Genomic DNA, 17,862 nt, shown 5'->3' on the forward strand with positions numbered 1-17,862 from the left:
CCTAAAGCAAGACAGAGGAAATCTAAACTGCCCCAGAGCAGACCCCAAAGGAATAGATAGCCCCCAAACATATATGGTCGGTGAGGCAAGATGAAAACACAAACGCAGGTAGGAAAATAGACTGAGCAAACGATGGGGCCCACACTAACTAGACAGGACAGGAAAGGAAAGACACTGTCTGCAATCACGCAAAAAACCCTGCAAAAAATGTCCAACACGTCTGATAGAAAAACAGGGATTTTTGTGATAAACTCACCGTAAAATCCTTTTCTCCGAGACGCTCATTGGGGGGACACAGATACTGTGGGGTGTATGATTCTGCCGCTTAGAGGCTAACACTAAGTGGGAAAAAAAAAAAAAAAAGAAGAGGTTAGCTCCTCCTCCGCCGTATACACCCTCGCCCCTAAAGTATTGCGGGCGGAAATCAGTTTGGTGCCAAAGCAGTAGGAGGACAACAAAATCAGCCTTAATACAGGTACAACATGTCCAGAAAAAAAGACCACCCTTATATCACATAAATAAATGTGTATAAATTAAACAAAATAGAAGCCAACTTGGCTAATAGGAAGGGTGCCGTGTCCCCCAATGAGCGTCTCTGAGAAAAGGATTTTACGGTGAGTATCACAAAAATCCCTGTTTCTCCTTCGCCTCATTGGGGGACACAGATACTGTGGGACGTCCTAAAGCAGTCCCTGGGTGGGAGATTGACTCACCGATCCAAGCTACATGCACCTCTTGTTTAAAGGTGCGCCACCGCTGCTTGGAGAATCCTTCTACCCACGCTCGTATCCGCCGAGGCCTGAGTATGGATATTATAATGTTTGGCAAATGTGTGCAGGCTGGACCAGGTTGCTACCTTACAAACCTGTTCCGTCGAAGCCTGGTGCCGAAGCGGCGCCCACTGCCCGAGTAGAGTGCGCTCAGATCCCTGCTGGAATCGGCGTGCCTCTAATGCGGTAGGATTCCTGAATAGTCAAACGAATCCACCTGGCTATGGCCGATTTCGAGTCAGCGAGTCCCTTCCTGCGCCCTTCGGGGAGCACGAACAGCGTGTCCGTCTGACAAAAGGGTGCCGTCCTCGACACGTACTTCCGGAGGGCTTTTACCAGGTCTAACGTGTGAAGAGCCTTTTCCACACGGTGCACCGGTGCTGGACAAAATGAAGGCAAGACAACATCCTCATTAATGTGAAATGAGGACATGACTTTCAGCAGAAAAGGAGGGGCTGGTCTGAGCACCACCTTATCCTTATGGAAAGTGAGAAACGGAGCTCGGCAGGATAGGGCCACCAGCTCTGAAACCCGCCTGATAGAAGTGATGGCCACTAGGAGCACCACTTTCCAGGAAAGGTACCTCAAAGAGACATCCTGAAGTGGTTCAAATGGAGCTTCCTGCAGAACACTTAGGACCAGGTTAAGGTCTCAGGCATCCATAGGCACCTTATAGGGAGGTACCAAGTGGGAGAATCCCTGGATGAATGCCTTAACCTGCAAATTGGTAGCAATTCTGCGCTGGAACAGGACGGATAAAGCCGATATTTGTCTCCTGAGGGAACTTGGGGCCAAGCCCGAGTCTAGGCCCCACTAGAGAAAGGCCAAGATGTTGGGAATCGAGAATCTCAGTGGAGAAACACTCCAGCCTCGATACCAAGAAAAGACCACCTTCCAGGTGTGGTAGGGTAAATTCGTGCTGAAGCAGGCTTCCGGGCGCTAACCATTGTAGCGACCACCTTGCTCCCAAACCCTGCCTGGGTTAGAATCCAAGATTCAACGGCCATGCCGTCAAACACAGGGCCCCGAGTTCGGGTGGCGAATCGGCCCTTGAGAAAGTAGATTTGGGCGCTCTGGCAGTCGCCAAGAAACGTCGGTGAGCAGCTGCATTAGATCTGCGTACCACGCTCGACGGGACCAGCAGAATCGCCGGAACCCTTTCCGTCTTGATCTTTTTGATGACTCTCGGGAGTAGTGGTAGTGGGGGAAATAGATATGGGAGGCGGAACTGGTTCCATGGCAGAACCAACGCATCCACAGCGATTGCTTGCAGGTCCCTGGCCCGAGCGACATATGTGGGCACCTTGGCGTTCACTCACGCCATCAGGTCCATATCCGGAGTTCCCCACCATTGACAAAACTGCTGGAAGACCTCGGGATGTAGTGACCACTCTCCGGACACAAGACCCTGCCGGCTGAGAAAGTCTGCCGCCCAGTTTTCCACGCCCGGGATGTGGACTGCCGAAATCACCGAGTGGTTTGCTTCGGCCCACTGAAGAAGGTGCCCCACCTGGAGCATGGTTGATCTGCTGCGGGTGCCCCTTTGGTGATTTATGCAAGTCATCGCCGTGGCGTTGTCCCATTGGATCCGGACGGGGCGGCCTGCTAAGAAGTGATGAAACTGCTGCAGAGCCAGCCGAATTGCTCGTATCTCCAATAAGTTGATCGGGAGGCGTGCCTCCTGTGGCGACCACCATCCCTGGGTCGTGTGGTGGTGAAACACTGCTCCCCAGCCGAGGAGACTGGCGTCGGTTGTTATCACCAACCAATGGTCTGGGAGGGGGGGGGGGTTTCCCCTGGGTCAGAGAGGAACTGGCTGCCTGACTTGAGAGGACAGTCGGCACCGCCGATAGAGCGTGAAAGGATTCTTGTCCCAGGCTGACAAGAGAGTGTGCTGCAGGGGGCGAAAATGGAATTTGGCGAACGGTATTGCTTCAATTGCTTGGGCGGCACGGTGGCTCAGTGGTTAGCGCTGCAGCCTTGCAGCTCTGGAGTCCTGGGTTCGTATCCCACCAAGGACAACATCTGCAAGGAGTTTGTATGTTCTCCCCGTGTTTGCGTGGGTTTCCTCCGGGCACTCCGGTTTCCTCCCACATTCCAAAGACATACTGATAGGGAATTTAGATTGTGAGCCCCATCGGGGACAGTGATGAAAATATGTGCAAACTGTAAAGCGCTGCGGAATATGTTAGCGCTATATAAAAATAAAGATTATTATTATTTATTAATTGCTGCCACCATTCTTCCTAGAATCCTCATCCCGAAACGAATGGTATGAGGGACTGGTTGGCGAAGAGTCCGAACTCCCTGCCGGATAGCTAGGGCTTTTTCCTAAGGGAGAATCACCAACCCTCGGCAAGTGTCGAAGACCATTCCCAAGAAGGAAATCCTCTGAGCTGGCACAAGGGATGACTTCTTCGCATTGACCAACCACTCTAAGCGAGCAAGAGTATCTAGTGTGATTTTGACATTTCCCTTGCATGCCCGTCTTGAAGGGCCCTTGACCAATAGGTCGTCCAAGTAAGGCAAGATGACTATGCCTCGAGAATGCAATATGGCCATGACAACTGCCATAACCTTTATGAACACTCTGGGAGCAGTGGCTAACCCGAAAGGTAGCGCCACGAACTGAAAATGTCGACCGTTGATGGCGAAATGCAGGAACCTTTGTTGAGGAGGGAAGATGGGAATATGCAGACATGCGTCCTGGATGTCGACCGAGGCCAAGTATTCTCCCTGCTCCATGGCAGATATGACTGAACGGAGAGAAGCCATCCAGAAATGTCTGAGCCTGATGAATTTGTTCAGAAGTTTGAGGCCCAACACAGGTCTGACAGACCCATCCTTTTTGGGAACCGCAAACAGGTTGGAATAGAAGCCCTGAGCCCTTTCGTGCTCTGGCACGAGAACAATGACCCCGTTGCGCTGGAGCGATTCGATGGCTCGCAACAGAGCTCTTGCCTGGGTATCCACCCTGGGAAGACGAGAAAGAAAAAAAAACATTTGAGGGTTTCTGAAAAACTATTTTGTAACCCGAGGCCACCAACTTCTTTACCCATGCGTCGTCTGCGACACTGAACCAGATGTGGCGAAACCAGAGTAGTCGGCCACCCACCTTGCTGGTGTCGTCTGGTAAACGCCTCGAGTCATTTGGCTGACGATCTTTGGGATCCGGCTCCCCTCGATCTGGGCTGTTGAGTACGCATTCTCCCCAACGGGTTGGTTCTATATGAGACCTGACGCTCCCTATCCTGGTTGGGGCTGCCTGAAGCTTTGGAATTGGCCGCTGTGGTCCACCCGGGGTTGCGAAAGGCCCGGAAACGTGCCTGAAAAGGGTGGCGAAAAGGTGGTTTGACCTTTTGCTGAGGGAGAAAACCGCTCTTTCCTCCTGTGGAGTCAGAGATAAGTTGATCTAACTTCTCCCCAAATAGACGGCCGCACTGATAGGGCAGGGAAGTCAAGGACTTCTTGGAAGTAGAATCAGACCGCCATGTCCTTAACCATAGAGCTCTTCTGATAGAAACTGCGTTAGTGGCAGCAAGTGTCGAGCAACTGGCCGCATCCAAAGATGCATTGATTACGTAGTCTCCGGCCATCGCGATCTGACTCGCGATCTCCGATATCTCTGCAGGTAGCTCTTACTCCTGCGTGACCTTAATGATTCTGACCATGAGATCATGGCCTTGGCTACCCAAGTTGCTGCGAACGAGGGAGAGAGCACTGATCCTGACGCCTCATATACTGAGCGAGCTAAGCTCTCTATGAGGCGATCCGTGGGATCCTTAATAGAGGAACCACTAAGTACGGATAACAGTTTTAGTGGCTAGGCGTGACACCGGTGGATCCACCATCGGAGATTCCGTCCATTTTTTACAGAGGTCAGGGGCAAATGGATACCTTGCTTCAAGTGCCTTTTGACCCAAGAAACGCCTGTCTGGTCGTTTCCTGTGACGCTACACTATGTCCTCAAACTCAGGGTGAGAGGAAAAAATTCTGTGCGGCCGTTTCACTCGCTTAAACGCCACCTTATGCCCTGTAGCCGCTGCTGGATCATCCTCAATCCCCAAGGTCTGATTGACGGCTTCTATGAGGCTGTCCACTGTCTCACGTGACCCTGGAGCATCCAGGTCAAGGGGCTCGTCTTAGTCGAAATCTGAGGGCTGCTCGCTATCAACCACTGGCGACGGGGAGCGAGAAGCAGAACTTACGGATGCCAAAGCACCAGATGGACTGGGCGACACCGCGTGGATTCTCTTCCCCCGGGTCTGCCTGGAATGAGAGCGGCCCCTGCAGGCTGAAGGCTCTAGTGAGGTGGAGATTCCCTCTAAGGCCGGCGAGCCACTGTCCCTGCCCCTATCTGGGGCCTGAAGGGACTCGATTGCTCTTGTAAGCGACGCCATGGACTGTGACAGTGATAGGGTCCACTCCGGGGGGTTCGGGATCTCGGTCGCAGTCGCAGGGGAGGGCTCTGGGCGCATTCGGACTCGCAGGCTTCACATAATTGCTTGCTCTGTGCCCGCGGAAACGCAGCCCGACAAGAGATGCATGCAGCGTAAAAAAAGTGCGCGTCTTTGCTTTTTCGGACATGCTGTATCTGTCCGCTGCTGGGGGGGGGAGGAGATAGCACCTCGTCTTCCCTGTAACGTGGCCTCTCGGGCAGCACTTACCCCAGTCCTGTGCCCCAACGTTCCTGGACGCCTCCACACCAAAATCGCGCGCCACCAGCTGTGGGGCGAGCCGCATGTATATAAACCGCTCCAGGGGCGGTACTTCCGGATCTGCTGTCTAGCCGCATTCCACAGTCGGGGACTAAATTTATCACCCCCCGCCCAGGCCTGGGGGGTGGGCCACCGGAAGTGACACGCGGCCCGGAGGCGGAACTTCAATTTATCCCCTGCCCGCGAGGGGGGGGGGCGCGGACCTTCCATGGCGCCGCAAAAACTGGCGCTACTTACTGGCGCGGGCTGCTCCGCACTGCGCTCTCTATCTGCAGCCACGCTCAGCCAAGAATGGCCGGTGGCACCTGCCGGCTAAGGGCTCCAGTCCCAGATCTTCGCCGCAGGAGCCCTCCCAGACCCTCTCCCCACTGACGATCCTCTTCGGCTTCCCAGCTCAGGTATGTGAGGGGGCCTTGAAAAATAGGACAGTGCAGGCACCCTAGCTCCATCTAACCCCTTCAGGGGGTGAGAAGACCGTCCGCTGCCTTGCAGCACCGCAGTCTAAGCATTGGTGGAGCAGTGGGGGCCGCACGGACTAGTCTTGTGTCTCTTTACAGCCCATGGTTTCAATACCTAGGGGTGGTCAGGGCTAAGTCCGGCATCGTGTCCCACGTCGCAGGAAAGGATACGTGGAGGGACACTCCCACGTGCTCGCCCGTTGTTGGTTTGGGGAAATCGGACCCTTTCAATAGGATCCGTTGCCACTGTCTCATCTTCATCGAAAAAGTCTGGAGCAAAAAACCAGATGTGTGCCTCCATGGACACGAAGCAAAAAACTGATTTCTGCCGACAATAGGGGCGAGGGTGTATACGGCGGAGGAGGAGCTAACCTCTTTTTTCACTTAGTGTCAGCCTCCAAACGGCAGAAGCATACACCCCACAGTATCTGTGTCCCCCAATGAGGCGAAGGAGAAATACTGAAGTCGCACGACTTTGCCCACTATATCAGCACTCTGGTATATTCTGAAAGCAGAGCAAAAAGAGGCCAAACTAACAAGGTACAAAAAACAAACTGGCACAAGCAGTAACATATGGATGGAGAGTCAGCACAGCCCCGGCCGGAGCTGGCTGACCACACAAAACTGAAATAGACAAAACCAGATCAAATGTGAACAATAGCAAAAGAACACTTAGCTGAGCATGCAGGGACTGAGCTGGAAACTAAGACCTCAGGAGGCAGGAAAAAAACCACCAGCAGGGATAAAGGGAGTCCGCTGTCTTAAATCCAGTCAGAAACTCCAGCTCTCCAATCGTCCTCCTCATTATCAGGTGGCAAGCCTCTGTTAATCAGATCAGCTCCATTACCTCCAGTAACCACCAGAGGGAGCCCAGAAAGAGAACTTGTGACCCCTCTGTCAATATAACCAGCTCCACTACCTTCACTAGTAACCAGAGGTAGTCCAGAAAGCGAATTCACAACACATCTCTACAACAAGTGTTAAGCGGAGACTTTGTGTAGCAGGCCTTCATGGTAAAATAGCTGCTAGGAAACCACTGCTAAGGACAGGCAACAAACAGAAGAGACTTGTTTGGGCTAAAGAACACAAGGAATGGACATTAGACCAGTGGAAATTTGTGCTTTGGTCTGATGAGTCCAAATTTGAGATCTTTGGTTCCAACAACCGTGTCTTTGTGCGAAGCAGAAAAGGTGAACAGATGTACTCTACATGCCTGGTTCCCACCGTGAAGCATAGAGGAGGAGGTGTGATGGTGTGGGGGATTTATTCAAAATTGAAGGCATACTGAACCAGCATGGCTACCACAGCATCTTGCAGCGGCATGCTATTCCATCCGGTTTGCGCTTAGTTGGACCATCATTTATTTTGCAACAGGACAATGACTCCAAATACACGTCCAGGCTGTGTAAGGGCTATTTGACCAAGAAGGAAAGTGATGGGGTGCTACGCCAGATGACATGGCCTCCACAGTCACCAGACCTGAACCCAATCGAGATGGCTTGGGGTGAGCTGGACCGCAGAGTGAAGGCAAAAGGGCCAACAAGTGCTATGCATCTCTGGGAACTCCTTCAAGACTGTTGGAAGACCATTTCCGGTGACTACCTCTTGAAGCTCATCAAGAGAATGCCAAGAGTGTGCAAAGCAGTAATCAAAGCAAAAGGTGGCTACTTTATAGAAACTAGAATATAAGACATATTTTCAGTTGTTTCACACTTTTTTGTTAATTATATAATTCCACATGTGTTAATTCATAGTCTTGATGCCTGCAGAGTGAATCTACAATTTTCATAGTCATGAAAATAAAGAAAACTCTGAATGAGAAGGTGTGTCCAATCTTTTGGTCTGTACTGTATACCAGGAAGGGATGGGGACACACACACACACACACACACACACACACACCAGAAAGCGATGGACACACACATACCAGAAAGCGATGGGGACACACACACACACATACCAGAAAGCGATGGGGGGACACACACACACACACACATACCAGAAAGCGATGGGGGGACACACACACACACACACATACATACACACACACACACACATACCAGAAAGCGATGGGGACACACACACACACACATACCAGAAAGCGATGGGGACACACACACACATACCAGAAAGCGATGGGGACACACACACACATACCAGAAAGCGATGGGGACACACACACACATACCAGAAAGCGATGGGGACACACACACACATACCAGAAAGCGATGGGGACACACACACACATACCAGAAAGCGATGGGGACACACACACACATACCAGAAAGCGATGGGGACACACACACACATACCAGAAAGCGATGGGGACACACACACACATACCAGAAAGCGATGGGGACACACACACACATACCAGAAAGCGATGGGGACACACACACACATACCAGAAAGCGATGGGGACACACACACACATACCAGAAAGCGATGGGGACACACACACACATACCAGAAAGCGATGGGGACACACACACATACCAGAAAGCGATGGGGACACACACACACATACCAGAAAGCGATGGGGACACACACACACATACCAGAAAGCGATGGGGACACACACACACATACCAGAAAGCGATGGGGACACACACACACATACCAGAAAGCGATGGGGACACACACACACATACCAGAAAGCGATGGGGACACACACACACACACATACCAGAAAGCGATGGGGACACACACACACACATACCAGAAAGCGATGGGGGGACACACACACACACACATACCAGAAAGCGATGGGGGGACACACACACACACACATACCAGAAAGCGATGGGGACACACACACACACACACACATACCAGAAAGCGATGGGGACACACACACACACACATACCAGAAAGCGATGGGGACACACACACACACACATACCAGAAAGCGATGGGGACACACACACACACACATACCAGAAAGCGATGGGGACACACACACACACACACATATACCAGAAAGCGATGGGGACACACACACACACACATACATACACACACACACACATACCAGAAAGCGATGGGGACACACACACACATACCAGAAAGCGATGGGGACACACACATACCAGAAAGCGATGGGGACACACACACATACCAGAAAGCGATGGGGACACACACACATACCAGAAAGCGATGGGGACACACACACATACCAGAAAGCGATGGGGACACACACACACACATACCATTATGAGATGGGGACACACACACACACACATATACCAGGATGGGATGGCGACACACAAACATACCAGCCAGGATGGGATGGTGATACACACAAACACATATACCAGGATGGGAACACACAGACATACAGTCATATGTTAAAGTTTGGGCAATTTTGGTTTTTGCAACAGCTATTTCAGTTTCATATATCTAATAACTGATGGACTCAGTTATATTTCTGGATTCAAATGAGGTTTATTGTACTAACAGAAAATGTGCAATCTGCATTTAAACAAAATCTGACCGGTGCAAAAGTATGGGCACCCTTATCATTTTCTTGATTTGAACACTCTAACTACTTTTTACTGACTTCCTGAAGCATTAAATTGGTTTTGTAACCTCATTGAGCTTTGAACTTCATAGCCAGGTGTATCAAATCATGAAAAAAGGTATTTAAGGTGGCCACTTGCAAGTAGTTCTCCTATTTGATTCTCCTATGAAGAGTGGCATCATGGGCTCCTCAAAACAACTCTCAAATGATCTGAAAACAAAGATTATTCAACATAGCTTTTCAGGGGAAGGATACAAAAAGTTGTCTCAGAGATTTAACCTGTCAGTTTCCACTGTGAGGAACATAGTAAGGAAATGGAAGAACACAGGTACAGTTCTTGTTAAGCCCAGAAGTGGCAGGCCAAGAAAAATATCAGAAAGGCAGAGAAGAAGAATGGTGAGAACAGTCAAGGACAATCCACAGACCACCTCCAAAGACCTGCAGCATCATCTTGCTGCAGATGGTGTCACTGTGCCTCGGTCAACAATACAGCGCACTTTGCACAAGGAGAAGCTGTATGGGAGAGTGATGCAAAAGAAGCCGTTTCTGCAAGCACGCCACAAACAGAGTCGCCTGAGGTATGCAAAAGCACATTTGGACAAGCCAGTTACATTTTGGAAGAAGGTCCTGTGGACTGATGAAACAAAGATTGATTTGTTTGGTCATACATAAAGGCGTTATGCATGGAGGCTAAAAAACACAGCATTCCAAGAAAAACACTTGCTACCCACAGTAAAATTTGGTGGAGGTTCCATCATGCTTTGGGGCTGTGTGGCCAATGCCGGCACCGGGAATCTTGTTAAAGTTGAGGGTCGCATGGATTCAACTCAGTATCAGCAGATTCTTGATAATAATGTGCAAGAATCAGTGACGAAGTTGAAGTTACGCAGGGGATGGATATTTCAGCAGGACAATGATCCAAAACACCGCTCCAAATCTATTCAGGCATTCATGCAGAGGAACAATTACAATGCTCTGGAATGGCCATCCCAGTCCCCAGACCTGAATATCATTGAACATCTGTAGGATGATTTGAAGCGGGCTGTCCATGCTCGGCGACCATCAAACTTAACTGAACTGGAATTGTTTTGTAAACAGGAATGGTAACAAATACCTTCATCCAGGATCTCATTAATAGCTAAAGGAAGAGACTAGAGGCTGTTATTCTTGCAAAAGGAGGATCTACGAAATATTAATGTCACTTTTATGTTGAGGTGCCCATACTTTTGCACCGGTCAAATTTTGATTAAATGCAGATTGCACATTTTTTGTTAGTACAATAAACCTCATTTGAATCCAGAAATATAACTGAGTCCATCAGTTATTAGATATATGAAACTAAAATAGCTGTTGCAAAAACCAAAATTGTTATAAAGAAAAAAGGTTAACATTAATAGGGGTGCCCAAACTTTAACCTATGACCGTATACCAGGATGGGATGGGGACGGACACATACCAGGATATGGTGAGGACAAACATATACACACAGGTGCCTTCTTGCAAAATTAGATCATCATCAAAAAGTTATTTTATTTCAGCTCTTCAATCCAAAAAGTAAAACTCATTATATAGAGTCAGCACAAACAGAGTGATCTATTTCAAGTGTTTATTTCTCTTAATTTTGATTATGGCTTATATGATACTTCTAATTTTGTGAGAAGCACCTGTATACCAGGCAGGGGGGAGTTGACGCACACGTACCAGGATGGGGACACATACAAACACAAACATACCAGGATGGGGCCCAGGATAGCACACATTATACCAGGAAGGGACAGGGATGAAGGACATTATACCAACAAGGAGGACTGGTTGGGGGATCTGTATGTATATATATATATATATATATATATATATATATATATATATATATATATATATATATATAGAGAGAGAGAGAGAGAGAGAGAGAGAGAGAGAGAGAAAGAGAGCGCGAGAGAGAGAGAAAAAAATAGGAAGCACCCAAATTAAATGTGGAAAACAGTGGATACTTTACTGATCCTCAGGTGGCAACGTTTCAAATATATAATTACCTTAAATTGTCTGTCATGCACTTCCGCCTGGATGTCCCCGAATCCCACAATCCACCGCGCCGACCAGAAGTATGCTGACCGCCATATTGAAATACCCCAGTGATGGGTGTTCCAATATGGCGCCCGCTGGTGGTACCAGGACCACCAGCAGGACACCGACGGGACCCCCGCCGCCGATGGACCCCCCCGCCGCTGCCTGCCCACCCACCTTCGTCACAGCCGCCAGGAAAGGTGGCGGCTTGCGGCCTGTGGACAGGCCGAAAGCCGCGGTCTTTCCTGCCGGCTGGCTGCTGCCAGGACCCGCCGCTGCCCTCCCACCCTCCTCCGTCACAGCCGGCAGGAAAGACCGCAGCTTGCGCCCTGTGCACAGGGCGCAAGCCGCGGTCTTTCCTGCCGGATGGCCGCTGCCAGGACCCCACCACCACCTCTGGACCTGCCGCCGCTGAACCCCCCCCCCACCGCCGCCTGTACTCACATACACACACGTATACATACACACACACACACACACACACACACACACACACACACACGCACTTCCCTCCCAATGCGATAGCATCGGGCACACCTCTAGTATTATCATAAGCAGCCCAGTATAGGGGACATTATTAGGACGTTCCTTATTATGCATCATCCTCTCTAGTTATGTAACTGGCAGTCTCTTATGTAGCACCCTTCCTCTGTTATATATAAAGCTGTCCCATTATAATGTAGTATCATGTCTTGTTATATATAGCAAGGTCCCTTACATAGCGTATTCTCATTAGTTTTGTTAGTCACAGTGCCCTCTCTTTTACATAGTCCTCTCTTGTTAGATATAAAATGACTGCTGATGGAGCAGCCGGTGACCAGAAGTCCATCAGCTCTCCATCAGACTAGAAGCTTTCCCATGTTCCATCAGCAGTCATTTCAGTTTATATCTAATAAGAAAAGACAATATGTAATAAAGAACAGGTAGCTATAAATAAAAAAAAATAACTAGAATTTGATATGTATGGGATGGTGCTGTAATGATAAAAGAGGGCATTGTGTAATAAGGGGTGGCAATACACATGAGAGCAGACTATGTAATAGATATATTTATAACTCGGTTGCCATAAAAGGAAGAGAGCCCAAGCACATTTCTTGCACAAGGGCCCCAAACTGTCAGGCTATGTGCACACGGTGCGGATTCTGCTGCGGTTCCGCAGCGTGTCTGCAGCAGTTTCTGCTGCGTTGTACAGTACCTTTATTTCCTATGGAAATTAAAAAACGCAGTGCACATGCTGTGGATTTTTCCGCGGTTTACAATCCGCAGCATGTCAATTGTTTGGTGCAGAAACGCTGCAGTTTTACACCTCATCCATTATGAGGTGTAAAACCGCAGGGGAAAAACCGCAGATAAACTGCAGAGCTTTTGTCCTGCAGATTTAGCTGCGGTTTTCTCTCCAAAATCCACACACCAAAAAACCTACGTGTGCACATAGCCTCAGTGTCCATCCCTGTGTATCACTGAAGTTTTCCGAGAAGCTTAGAAATTCCTATCACATTCACTGATGATGCCTAGACAGAGCCTGTCACAGAGTTAGGGGATCACAGTTCAGTCTCCCTGACTATATATACTTGTAATTTATTATTTTATTTAGGAGAATAAATAAGAATATTCACACTGTCCACACAGGAGGCAAAGATGGAACTGGCTTCTAGATGCTCATTTGATCCATCATGTGATTGATAGAGACTAGAAGAACATAGTGGGTGTAATCTGGGAAACAAAATGTAGACTGAATGAAGAAAAGAAAAGAGGAGGCTGAAATGCAGGAAGTACTTATATTATCTATAAAAGAAGTGCAACGTCTGACAGGCAATCAGGTGAGTGACAGAAGATCTGGAACATAACGAGACATGACTCCTGATATGCAACGCAGCATTATAGTACACAATGCATCGAAACCAAAAGATCTGGTCCTTACCTTACGCATTAAAAATGAAAAGCTCTCTGCTGCAAAGTTCCGGATATGCTCTTTCTGATGAGCCAACAATGAACTGTATAAGCTAAAAGAAAAAGGTGTTAATATTTCTACACTTTCATCAACATTTATAATTATGGCACAGGCGTCAATATTCTTTTTAAATTAAATTCTAACTCTGTACTGTCACTGGACCGAATATTAGTCATACAGTTGTGGCCAAAAGTATCGACACCCCTGCAATTGTGTCAGATAATACTTAGTTTCTTCCTAAAAATGATTGCAAACACAAATTCTTTGGTATTATTATCTTCATTTAATTGGTCTTAAATGAAAAACACCAAAGAGAATGAAGCAAAAAGCAAAACATTGATCATTTCACACAAAACTCCAAAAATGGGCCAGACAAAAGTATTGGCACCCTCAGCCTAATACTTGGTTGCACAACCTTTAGCCAAAATGAGCGGCTCATTACATATGCGCATATGTAATGAGCGGCACCACGTGACTGCTGAAAGCAGGAAGAACAGCGCCGAGAAGATGGAATAAGCACAGGGGGCTGCAAGAGACATGCCAGGAGGTGAGTATAACGGAGGGAGCCATATTCACCTGTCCCCGTTCCACCGCTGTGCATCGCTCTGCTGTCTTGCTTCCTCTGGCAGTGACGTTCAGGTCAGACGGCGCCATTACGTAGTTAGCAGGCGCCCTCTGCCTGAACAGTCACTGCAGAGCCGGCAACGCTGAGGAGCAGCAGCGACAAGGTGAGTATATAGTTTGTTTTTTTCTTTGAGGCAGCGGCAGCAGCATTGTAAGGGGCCACTAATCACCGTGCAGCATTACAAGGGGCCACTAATCACTGTGCAGCATTACAAGGGGCCACTAATCACTGTGCAGCATTACAAGGGGCCACCAATCACTGTGCAGCATTATAAGGGGCCACCAATCACTGTGCAGCATTATAAGGGGCCACCAATCACTGTGCAGCATTAAAAGGGGTCACCAATCACTGTGCAGCATTATATGGGGCATATGTTATTATGGAGCATGTTATAGGGCCACCATTATTCACTGTGCAGCATTATTAGGCATATTTTTGTATGGAGCATCTTATGGAACCCATCATGAACTTTATGGAGCATTATATGGGGCCATCATGAACTTTATGGAGCATCTTATGGGGCCCATTTTATTTTTGAAATTTACCAGCAGCTTCGGCATTTTCCACCCTAGGCTTATACGCGAGTCAATAAGTTTTCCCAGTTTTTTGTGACAAAATTAAGGGGGGGGTCAGCTTATACACGAGTATATACGGTACTTTTTTGTTAATGTCACAAGGATAAGTAAATTAGTCCTACTTAGAGGATTACACTACCAAAAGTGTCATTAGTCTTTGGTAAATACCTGTATATTACTGGCATGTCCTTCACCATCATTCTCCACAAGTACTTGTACAGGTAAGACAAGGATGTAAATGTCCATTCTATTTGTTCAGTATCTTTTGTATCAAGCAAGGAAGAAATAGCTTTAAAGAAATCTTGAAAATGAGGGTAGAAGTCAGCCTGAAGATCTCGAGCCAGCTGGACCACCAGACTAAATGGAAGCAACAATATTATAATGAAGAATACAACCAAGTTGCATAGTATGAATACATATGTAAGAGTGTGGTAGGGGATCATTTGAGACCACAATGTAATGAGTACTTTTGAAGAATGGCCATAAATGGGCACATTTTTCAAGTGATTGGGGTGAGAACAGGGTTGTGTAGGGGGATGGATAGTAATCCAGTGCATTAAAATCACAAAGGGGTTTTCAAACCATTTTTTTTTTTTTTAACTTAATGACATGGTTCCTTTAAAATAAAGAACCGTTAAATAGTCAAAACCCCACCAATCCATCTCCACCATCAGAAACTGATATAAATGACAACGGTCCATCAGTGACGACAGTGGTCAGATGAGTGTATGGATGAAAAGTCATCACTTCTGGTCCCAGAGGAGACCACCTGGGGAAGGGGTGGTAAGTGGGGTGGGTTCACTGGACTAACGGGAGCTCATACTAGTAAGTTTCTTTATACTGATCCCATTTCTTCGGTCAGTTTCAAAATGGTGCTAAAAAGTAAAACCTTTAAAGCCACAAGAGAACAATAACCCACAATCACTTTAAAAGAAATAACTAGGGGACAATACTATTTTGATTGAATGCCACAGTTAGAGTTTCTGAAAACTCAGGTGATCACCTGAAATCAGGATAGTACACATTTTACATAACATACAAGATTGGATCCCACAGTTATAGAACACATGATGACCTGTACATACTCAAGCAGAGGCTGGTAGGCAAGGCTATTCTTCACTTGTAGGTGTGTCCTCAAACTTTGCACTATGGCGTTCTGGTGGTAAACGAGCAGGTGGAATGACTGGCACTTGCTGCACACTTCCCTGTAGAATGTGACTGAAGAACAAAAAATTTAGTCTTCCTTCAGCTTATCCTTTCACATTACTATAAAGGACCTTTGCATATAAAGCATATCTGTGGGTACTTGAAGAAAGTCAACAAAAGCAAAAAACACAATGGATTCATTCAGCTAAACCCCTTCCCAGCATGGTGATTTTCCATTTTTTGCATTTTAGCTTTTTCCTTTCCATTTTTGCAAGAACCATAACATTGTTTTTACTTTTCCACTCACATAGCTGTATGAAAATTATTTTTGGGAGGACAAGTTTTAATTTTAAATGGCAAGATTAATTTTACCATTCAGCATACTGTAAAACAAAATGAAAAAAAAAAAAAAAATTCCAAGGGCGGTGATTATTTTTCTTTACCTTTATTATTTGGGTTGATTAATTTTATATTTTGAAAGACCGGACTTTTATAGACTTGGAGATGCCAAATATATTTTTTCGGGCTTGTTCACTTTGTACACATCACTAAGTTAATTAAAATGTACTAATCCCAACTGCCATTCTAATGTGAGGAGACCAAGACAGTGTGAGTTAAACTTGTACCTGCATTTTTTATTGTGTTTTTGCACTTACTCATTGCTTTCTATGGGTGAAAATACGCTGCAAAAAAACACTTAAAGAAGTGACATGCTGCAGTTTTCCAAATTGAGCAGGAAAAAAGAAAAACACTTTGTGCATGAGTTTCCTGACATCTCAGACTTTGTTGGTACTGTAAAACACAGCTTAAAATTTGAGCAGGTTTTGCCATTGGAAAAGAACGTAGGAAATACGCAACGCGTGAACAAAGCCTAATAGAGTGAGCCAAGACAACTAAAGCCCCCGTTACACACTGCGATATCGCTAGCAATATCGCTGTAAAGTCACCGATTTTGTGACGTTGCAGCGATATTGCTAGCGATATCGCTGCTTGTGATACTTACCTCCGACCGGCTCCCCCGCTGGTTATCGCTGATCGCGCGAGAAGCTCCTGGATCATTTCTCGTCGTCCGCTTCCTGTGGCGCCGACGAGCGAGGCATGGACGCGGGCGGGAAGACGTCAGGATCGCGGCGTCTGACAGGTAAGTAGCGACCCCTGACCCCCGCTATGTCGCTTGTGAGATCTGCCTGTGTGGCAGCTCACTAGCGACCACTTAGCGATGTACCAGCGATCCATATCGTTGTCGGGATCGCTGGTGCATCGCTAAGTGTAACGGTACCCTAAAGTATATTGCAACCAAGATAAGCGGCAAGCAAACGAGCATTTGTTAAACTCAGAACCATGCTTCCGTGCCAAAGCAGTGTACTATAATATACTCTATTATAAATGTGTACATACCAAAATTTTCAGTGAGGTTGAGATCTCTCCATTTCTGCAAACCTTCAAAGAAATATGTCTCCACTTCCTAGAACCACCAGAAGAAAAAAAAAAACATGTAATAGTTTATGATCAGTTGTTATGAGGTTAAACTAATCTTGCATAAAATAACCACATCTGTCTTTTTAGTCCGTTACAAATGGCTTCATTGGACACTGGCAATTAAGGGGTTTTCCCACCTTCAGGAAAGTGGACCCCAAACGTTGTAAAAATACCTGAAATAACAAAACAAAGCGGATACTTTCCCTCCCTGGATCTCCAGTGCTGCTTGAATCTCTCAGGCTTGACTGTAGCGGGTGACATGGCTTCGACAGCGTGCACCAACACTGTGACCAATCACTGAGCTCAGCCATTCGCGCCACCTACCTCTGCACAGCTACTGAGATCGAGAATTCACTACAGTGGTGCTATTCACTGTTGATGTGATGTCACCGCTACAGCCAAAACACACAGATCCGAGCAGATATGGGGAGCCGATGCTGGACCTGGGACGGGAGCGTACCTGCTGGGGGTATTTTAGTCATTTTTCAGCATTTTGGATTTCATTTTCCTGAAAATTAAAAATCCATTTACGGTGGGCGAAATAAGTATTAAACAC

The 17,862-nt window shown here is 47.3% G+C and overlaps 1 protein-coding gene across 1 annotated transcript in view; it reads right to left on the reverse strand.

Moving 5' to 3' along the window:
- Nucleotides 1-17,862, reverse strand: part of UTP20 (UTP20 small subunit processome component) — a 187,324-nt gene that overhangs the window by 156,499 nt on the left and 12,963 nt on the right. Inside the window, exons 3-6 of the mRNA XM_073545021.1 lie at nt 17,226-17,292; nt 15,767-15,899; nt 14,850-15,038; nt 13,452-13,533 (exon numbers count right to left, since the gene is read on the reverse strand). Coding sequence (XP_073401122.1) covers nt 13,452-13,533; nt 14,850-15,038; nt 15,767-15,899; nt 17,226-17,292 — 471 coding nt within the window. The remainder of the gene's footprint in view (nt 1-13,451; nt 13,534-14,849; nt 15,039-15,766; nt 15,900-17,225; nt 17,293-17,862) is intronic.

Source organism: Dendrobates tinctorius, unplaced genomic scaffold, assembly GCF_039654945.1.
Source record: "Dendrobates tinctorius isolate UK_male_01 unplaced genomic scaffold, ASM3965494v1 ptg000139l, whole genome shotgun sequence".
Lineage (NCBI taxonomy): Eukaryota > Metazoa > Chordata > Amphibia > Anura > Dendrobatidae > Dendrobates > Dendrobates tinctorius.